Below are 9,286 nucleotides of genomic sequence, written 5' to 3'. Positions count from 1 at the left end.
TCAGCGTTGTGAAAAATGTGTACGTCTGCAGGGCGATTACGTCGAGAAATAACGCCAGTTTCATCGATTTCGGGTGAGTAGTTAATTAGAAAAAAAATCGGAGACCTTAGAACTTGAATGCACCTCGTACCATCGAAGGAATGATATTCATCACATGTTAGGTTTGAAATGAATGGCAATGATGAAAATTGGCTGCTAGCATATTTAATGTTGTACAATGTTCACCCAGAACAGCGAAGTGAGATACGGTGGGTTTGTGTATTTACTTTTTATACTCTTCTTTCTCCAAGATTTTTTAGAGTCGCATGTCGTAGCTCCCTGTTTCTATGTTGCATTCACTAATCTCTGTCTGTAACAATTCGAAAGTGCTGTTACAGGTGCGGGAGAAAGATCCTACGATCGATCTTACCTTCTCTCCTGACGTGATGAAATGATAGGTCGATAGGCTCGTTATCGATCTCCTAGCACTCTCGACCAACAGTACAATTGATATAAAAGATCGATATTCCTTTTATCGACATACCTTGGTGTTCTGTGCTATCGACCAATACACGATTAAAAGGACGGGTTTAAAAAGAAATGTATGACGGTCACCCCATAATGTTGTGCATAGGGTGGTAGACATTCGGCTTTGTGTGTTGTGATGTTCTCTCTTACGAAGTTTTCGTTATGGCTCTCTGAGATTTGTGACGATAACATAATTATCTTGAAGTGATTGGCAACCAACCAGATTTTCCCTGATATCATCTAAGTAGTCTGCTTCATAATGTTTTTTTGCGCTGCTGCATTTCTTATACTCCTAGTGAGTGGTTGCGAAGCTAGAGGTGTTAATGGAGGTTTGTCTTGTGCTGGTAAGTAAGTGAAGCACTACAATCGCAAAACAAAAATCCATTACTATTCCTTAAATCACTTGTCATATTGCAGGTCTTGTTTGTTCTGCTACGCATAATCTCGTTTTCGGTTGCAGCTTGTACCATTGTATTTGGTCTCGCAGACCAGTTAGCAGAAATCCACAATGAAAGCCTCTTAGCTGGTTCGTTACGAGTTTGTGATATGTTGCCTTCGCCGGGAAACGATTACTGTAGGGACATTGTTAAACTTGTGTGGCCACTCTTAGTAAATAGGTAAGGCAGCCCATAGACAGAGGTACAGTTGTCAGAAATATTTTTACGTTGTTTTGTCATTTGGGAAGACTACTGCCTTCAGTTCATACTTTTCTTATTTTGCTTTCAGGGAAGTTTCTAAATATTTTACACCAGATGTCTTTTGCTATGGTATTGATGTGTGCTACACTGAAGAAAATACTGGTTTTTGTCATTTGTTCCCAAGGCCATTGTCGAATTTTAGGAATACAGTGCATCAAATAAAGGTAGGTGTTTCATCAGTATTGTGCAGCATTGCCCTCCCAAAATAAAAGAAATGGCTTAGTCTGTATAATTGCTTGAATATTTGTTACGTTATAGGAATTTTGATCTCTCAACGACACTACTACACAGCAAAATGTCAGCAAACAATGATAATGATGATGATAATTTTGTACAATTATTCCAGAAAGTAACAGCACAAAACGGAAGGGGGAAAGAATATCAGCATCATTTAGAGAGATTAGGAATTGCTTTATGTCATATTCCTGGAATAAAACAGATATGTGATATGTTCAATAAAACATGGATGAAAACAGAGCCTGCTATTGATCTAGATGGTGACCGCTTCAGTATAGTCAATGTAAGTATGAATTTTCCCACCAGGGAAGTTTTGCTGTGATAGTCTGTTAGACTGCTTTGTTCCAGCATACCACAGTGCACTAATTTGCAGATTAATTATATGATCCAGTTTAAGCCTAGTGTATGGTATGGTAACAAATACCCTTCAGGTAATTTTTCATGTATTCAGGTTTTTTTAAGTGAGGAAACTTACATATCCCGACTGGAATATTAATTTAAATCCTTTTATTTTACGAAGATTCCATATATTATACAGCAGCATCTAAATTAACAGGGGCTATGTAGAGTACTGATTCATACCCGACACAAAGAAGGCTTGTGTGGTCATTGTCAATTTCCATAAAATATTTGGATTCGCATCACAATATAAGAATAACAGAAGACATCATAACATATTATGAACTGAGCAAAATAGCAGCACATGCTACCTAAAAATACTGCAACATGTGTGTTTTGTTACTTTATTCATAAGCGTAATTGATGAAAATATAATCCTTTTGTGTATGAAGTATAAATATTTTAGCTGTTTGGTGTGTTTCTATTTTGGTCTCTATTTACAAATTCTTGTCAAGAACGGTTTATGCCAGGTAATAGCCATTGTGTCTAATGCAGAAATATTTGCCAGCATTACATTTATGTTTCTGTCATTAAATTGGATCACAGAAACAGTTAAAATTGTTTTCTTTATGGATATTGTGAGTTTTTCTCTATGGATTAAGGATCCTTAATATCTTGGAGACAGTTACAAGCTGCTTACACTGGTCAAACTTCTAACAGAATGTAACTGTCTCAAGCATTGCATGGGAGTGCTCTGGAGCTCAGTATGCAATTTTATAATTATTCTTAACTATATCATGTAGTGAAGCTAGTAGAACTGATTAAGTACACTCTGTGTTGGAATATCATCAATATTAGGAAGAGGATTGATTCCTACTTACCATAAAGATGACCTGTTGACTGGTACACATTATAGTTTTTGCACCCCCCCCCCCCCCCCTCACACACACACCCCTCATGTATACATGACTGCTATGACTAGCAGCTGTAACCAGAATGCAGTTGTCAATTGAAAAGCAATCTGGACCAGGGTGGGGGTGGATAACAGGCTGTGGGTGGAGTGAGAGAAGAACACTGTCTGACAGGGCAAGCAGGGACTAGATGGCAGCCTGATGGGACTGCGAGGCAAAGCATCGGGAGGTGGGGGGGGGGGGGGGAGGGCGGGGAAATGAATGGAAAACGAGAGGAGCAGGGAGAGGAAAGGACAGGTGGATGCATTGGCAGAGGGCAGCATACAGTAGGAAGGGGGGGGGGGGTAAAGGAAAGGGAAGAGGTGATAGGACAGAAGGGGCATAAACTGCAGTAGGTTACTGTAGGTTGTGGCTGGGATAATTTTGAGAGGGAGAATTTGTTGTAAGAATAACTTCCATCTGCACAGTTTAGAAAAGCTGATATTGGAGGGGAGGATCCAGATGGCCAGAGTTGTGAAGCAGCCATTAAAATCAAGCCTGTTATGTTCAGCTGCATGTTGTGCCATAGGGTGATCAACATTGCTCTTGGCCACAGTTTCGTAGTGGCCATTCATCCTGGTGGACAGCTGGTTGGTAGTCACACCAATATAAAATTTGTAGGTTAAAATGGTTGCAGCACAGCTGGTATGCAACATGGCTGCTTTTGCAGGTGGCCTGGCCTTTGATGGGGTAAGATAAGCCTGTGATAGGACTGGAATAGCAAGTGCTGGGTGGTTGGATGGATTGGAGCAGTCTTGCACCTTCTGGGTGACTTTTCTGAACTCTCCCCATTTTCTAAACCTCATCAGTTCTTTTCGTTCACAACTCTTCCTTCCCTTCCTCCATCCTCCCAGTAGAGGTCCCACCGACTCCAAAAATGCAGTTTTCAATATGTGTGTTCTGCTGCCGCCACTTGGTGAATAGACATTTTCTTCTTCTGCTTCGTTAGGACCCTTCAGGATCACATGTGGCTTCTTTTTCATGTCTTCTTTCTTCCCAATACCTCTCCATTCTCTCACTTACCCTGTTTCTTTCTTCTTCTCTGTTAAGACAACTTTGATTTTGGTGTGCGGCCATCTGTGACCATCCACCGACCCTTTGTACTTCTCTGTACTGTACTACTGCCTGCTGATTCTTTCCTTTCAGTCATCTCTGACCTCCTTTGCCCAGTTGTTTCCCGTATGACATGGTGCATTCCATATCTTCTTAGTCAACCTCTCCTCGTAAATCCTCATGATGTGCCCAACAAATCTTAATCTCCTCTTCGTATCTAGTTCGATATGGGTTCAATATTTTCATACAGTTCCTGTAATGTTCTGTGTATCCAGATATCCCCATGTTTTCTGGTGCCCCATATGTCTCTCAAAATGTTCTGCTCCTCCTGCTCCAACTATATACAAGCTCTCTTGCTGGGTGTGCTCATTTCTGATGCATACAGGGCTGCATTTCTTACAGTTGCTGTGTCATGTTGCAGTCTGGCATTTCATGATAGATTTTTCTTGCCATATGTTGTTTTCACCCCATACCGAAGCTTCTGCAAAAGCTGTGCCCTGTCTACTGCACTACTGTTGCTCTGTATGCCACCAGTTATCTTATCCCCCAAATAACGAGAACTGTTGACTTTCTCAACCTCTTGGCCATCTAGCTTTCAGCCAGACTCAGTGTTCAATGTCTTGGTCTTTTTATATGTAATCTTCTGTCTGACCTTTCCTGCTGTTTCGGCTAGACTTTTTAGTGCTGTCTTTGCCTCTTCTTCTGTCTCATGTAAGCGTGGCATGTCATCTGTGAATGCCAGGCAGTCAATGTTGCATTATGTTTGACCTTCTATCCTATTTGCACATGTTTGATCTTCATGTTACTATTTAGTTGTCACCACTGTCTCACTACTTTGTCCAAAACTAGGTTAAATAAAATTTGTGACAGTCCATCCCCTTTATTTCGAAGCTGTTTGACAGCGTACTGCAATGCCTAATCCTGGCAGTAGACTTTTTGTCTATCCAATTACATTACATTTTCAAAAGTTGATTATTATTGTTAAAAGTTAAAACAGAGTTATTTGTTGTAATGTAAGTTAGAAACAGCTGGTTATTACAGACAGCTAGAGGCTACCATTGGAGGGGCAGAGACTGTGAAGACTGGAACCCGTTAGCATACCCTGGCCGTGAACCAGAAAATGGAGACACAGTAGCAGACTATAACTGCAATGGCATCTGGGGCATAGATCAGAAGAGTGGAAAACCGTATGAGGATGAGTTTTGTAAAGAGACAGGTTCAAGAGGATTGATTATAATTGGAGACTCAGTTTCAGCACACTTCCATTTCCCAGAAGCTTGGATGAATCCACTGTTGATCTCAAATGTAAGTAAAATGAATTGAGTATTCATTTCAAACTGTTGCTCAAATCATTGCCTTTTATTTTCCTTTGTTTTGAGTAGATTTACAACTCACATTCAAGCATTTAATAAATTTGCTGTTTTTTCCTTTCATTTCAGTATGTTCTTCATAATTACACAGAACATCTTCTAGATGAGCTAGACTGGCCACATTTAGGATATGCCACAGGGTTTACAAACACTACAGAACCACTTCTTATAAAGGTATGTTTATAGAGCTTCGAAAAGGAGTTTTAATTTTTTCATCCTGAATTTAGGTAGTTCCTAATATCCTTTAGTTCTTGTTTTTTTATGTGTGCAAAATGAGAGTTCTGTGCATGCATTTCATTGTCATTTGATAAATAGAAACCATATAAATACACTTTGTAGTTTACTTTAACATTAGTAACAGTTTTTAAATAAACCACAGAAACCATTAAATGTAACTGTTTAATCAGTAAATGTTTCTATCATTGCAGCTTATCATTAAAAGAAGTCTTGTGGTACAGCTAATAATCTTTACAAAGCAGAACACAGCTGCGTATAGTGGTTTTCAGTTACAAAATGAAGTGAATAGGGAACAGTATGTTTGGGACATTGATCTGACATCAAGAAAAGTGGAGTTTCATATCCCATCTGATCATTTAGGTTGAGCTGCTCTGTGGGTTGCCTAAATGATTTATCTGATGAGGCAAAGTCCAATTTTCTTTCCATCATTATTCAATGAAGCTAGAGCATTACTCACCACCATACAGTAATACTATTTATGATGTTCGTATTCTGGAAATACAACACTGTTCAATCCATCAAGGTATTACTTATCTTTCAAAACCTCTCCTTTCTTAGCTTTGATGTTGGAGCACTTGATGCGGTAACCTATTTCTCTGGCATCCTGACACCATGATGATGCCATTTAGATCGTTATGTTTACACATGTGCCATTTCTTCCATATGCCATTGTTTCTTATATTTCCACTTCTCACTTCATAAGAGAAAAATCTCTCTTTGCTCTCTTTACTTTGACTTTCATTTTAGTGAAGAGTCTGTCATTCACTCCCATATAGAAGAGTTGGTTTTGCTATCACAGTTGTGTAATCTGATTTGTATTTTTTTCCCTTGTCATTTGCGATGAGAGGGGAAGAGAGAGATATCAGAAATGTATGGAGGATATGTAATGGCATCCCAGCAAAACTTCTGCAGTGCAGTGTAGCTCCTTCTCTCTTGGTGTTACTGTCTTCACCTTTAAAATAATTCTGCATTACACTATAGGGAAACTAAGTTGCTTCATAGGAGAATGATGATAACAACTTGAGACCGTACTTCAGTAGTTTCTGGAATTCCTTGTATGCCCACCGAACATAGCTTATGAATACTGATAAAGGTGTTTGGGCATCTTGTTGCTGTCAAAGAAAAAAATTGCCATTATTTATGGATGAAGTATAAGGCATAGTCAAATGCAAACAAAGTAGATGGAAAAAGATAAGTGCAATATTTATTACTTCAAAAGTAATCACCATAACTGTTAATGCATTTATCCTACAGTGAGACAAGACAGCCAGTCTCTTCAAGGACAAATGTTTGTGGTTGCATATGGAGCCATGATTGTACCCAAACATGCACTTCTTCATCCAAAGCATATCTATGGATATGAATGTCACTCTTCATGGTTCCAAAAATGTGGAAATTGCATGGGGAGAGATTGGAACTCCTTGGAGAATGTGTAAGGCATTCCCAGTGAAACTTCTGCAGTGTTGTCGAAACTACAGACATGCCAGCCTCCGGAAAGTCATGATCATCTGTTTCACAAAATGCAAGAGACTGCTGCTCATTGACTTTCTAGGACACACCACTACAATTAACGCACAATCAACCATGGGCATTCTGCACAAATTAAAGCTTTCTGTCAAGTCCAAAAACCCAGGAATGTTGACAGAAGACATCATTCTGTTGTAGGGTCATGTGTTACCAAGAATATTTCAACTATGCTGCAGAAATTTCACAGGGAAGCCCTTACATATCTTCTACTCAGTCCTGATCATTCCTCATGCAATTTTTACATTTTTTGGAGCCCCGAAACTAGACATTTGTGGCTGTTTATTTGCTGGGATGAAGAGGTGTACACTAGAGTAAATTTGTTGTTCCCTAAGCAATCACATTATTTCTCCAGGAAGGCACTGACCATTTTGTTTCACAGTGAGATAAATGTATTAACAGTTATGATCATTACTTTTGAATTAATAAACAGTTTATTTACTTTTTCCCTATGACTGTCTCTTATAATTATGTACATTAAACAGGAAACCAAATATTTGTTTAATGAGATAGTTCATGATTTCAAATTCTGTAAAACACACTGAGAGGAAAGCTTGTGAAGAAGGGGTGCATGTTTTAGGATATTGTGGAAACCATAGAGTGAGTTTAGCTTCAGTAAAGGCATACTGAAGTAGATGCAGCAGTTAAGATTTATTCAGCAAAGCTTTTGAAGACGCAAGTCAGAACCAACAATTAAGTAAAAGAAACAGAAAATAGAATATTTTTTACTTCAGAATAGGTGCACAAATTTTAGTTTGGTTGCTTAAAATGTTTTGAAGTGAAAGTAAAGTTATCTTAATATGAAAGACAGGTAGAACAAGACACAAAAACAGCCCTGTCTAAAACCGCGATACTAGGATAAGCAAAATAAAATCCATGGAAAACTCAGACCTATTGTGAATCAGTATGTACGATGAAGCCACCATCTTTTGTAGACCATTTAGAGAACAGGTTTGGATAGGTGGAGGGCTTGTCCGATATGCGGTCATGGTTAGTCTTGATAAAGACAGCATCTTCTGTCCAGTCACGGACATTACTCACTTGTGACAAGCTGGGGGATGTTTCCGTTATCATCACGCCCCATAAGCGCTTAAATATGGTCCAGGATATTATATTCCACAGGGACCTTCTTCTGCAGTCTGACGACGAGCAGCATGCCAACTTAGTGACGAGGCATTCATTTTGTCCGGCACGTCCATCAGGGTCTGAGGGATAATCAGGTTGCCACTGGTGCCTTCATCTTGGCCTTCAAGAGTGACACATTTCATGAGAAGGCCAAGGTGATGGTCTACCACCGTGATGTAAAGCCATTTATCCCTCCCCCCTATGCGGTGCTTTAAGTGCTAGAAGTTTGGCCATACGTCTTGCCGCTGTACTTCCAGCGTCACATGTCGAGATTGTGGACGTCTGTCACATCCCAATACTCCATATGCCCCGCCTCCCATCTGTGTCATCTGCAGAGAGCATCATTCCCGTTGCTCACCAGACTGCAGGATTTTACAGCGCAAAAGGAAAATCGTGGCATACAAGACCCTGGACTGACTGACCTACACTGAGGCTAACTGGAAATTTGAGCGTCTTCATCCAGTGGCTATGACCATCTCTTACACTGCCATGATGAGAACAGTTGTAGCCCCATCCGTTCTGCGAATTCCGGTGGACTCTCCTAGCCAGACACCTGCCCCCTTGATGGTGGAGGGCACTTCCCTCCCAGTTGCTCCCACACCACCTACCTCGGAAGCACTGCGCCCCCCCCCCCCCCCCAATCGGGGACACCAGTCCCGACTTCTCAGCCGGAGAAGTGTAAGTCTTCTTGGCACCTCTTGCTAGTGACCCTTGTGTCACTCCCTTCCCAGGTTTCCACTAGTGGGAAAGATGACTGCCGCCAGTGGCTGAAGTGCCCAAAAGTAGCTGGTTGTAGGGCTTCACTATCACCTCAGTCCTGCAGACTGAATCAGTCAAGCTCTCCCATCCAGAGAAACCCAAGGAGCAGCAAGAGAAATCCAAAAAGAAGACCCCCAAGACCAAGGGACTTGCGGTGGCACCCACACTACCGATACCTAGAAAGTTTGCTTCTGAGAATGAAGTGGAGATTCTGGCATTCGCTGAGGACCTAGATCTCACCAGACCCTCAGCCACCATGGATACAGACTGCTCAGGAAATAAATCGGTGGCAGCAGGTGACCCTGAGGCATAAACTGCCTCATTGAATATTCCATGCCTTCCCAGCCTCACCATCATGTCATCCTCCAGTGGAATTGCGGCAGTTTTTTCTACCGCCTGGCTGAGCCACAGCAACTGTTAAGCTTTAAACTTGCTTTCTGCATTGCCCTCCAGGAAAACTGGTTCTCGGCAATGCGGAACCGTGCTC

General features: G+C 40.8%; 1 protein-coding gene across 2 annotated transcripts in view; it reads left to right on the top strand.

Annotated features, from left to right (window-relative positions):
• Positions 1–544: 544 nt before the first annotated feature.
• Positions 545–9,286, top strand: part of LOC124803114 (acyloxyacyl hydrolase-like) — a 55,832-nt gene continuing 47,090 nt past the window's right edge. The window contains exons 1-6 of one of the 2 annotated variants that reach the window (XM_047264278.1): positions 545–851; positions 968–1,124; positions 1,234–1,369; positions 1,552–1,725; positions 4,826–5,089; positions 5,224–5,328. In XM_047264278.1, the coding sequence (XP_047120234.1) occupies positions 767–851; positions 968–1,124; positions 1,234–1,369; positions 1,552–1,725; positions 4,826–5,089; positions 5,224–5,328 (921 nt within the window). In that variant the 5' untranslated portion in view covers positions 545–766. The remainder of the gene's footprint in view (positions 852–967; positions 1,125–1,233; positions 1,370–1,551; positions 1,726–4,825; positions 5,090–5,223; positions 5,329–9,286) is intronic. The other variant, XM_047264277.1, reaches the window with a different exon arrangement.

This window comes from Schistocerca piceifrons, chromosome 6, assembly GCF_021461385.2.
Source record: "Schistocerca piceifrons isolate TAMUIC-IGC-003096 chromosome 6, iqSchPice1.1, whole genome shotgun sequence".
Taxonomy (NCBI): Eukaryota; Metazoa; Arthropoda; class Insecta; order Orthoptera; family Acrididae; genus Schistocerca; species Schistocerca piceifrons.
The sequence above is the reverse complement of the archived record's forward strand: the minus strand, read 5'-3'. Positions and strand labels throughout refer to the sequence as shown.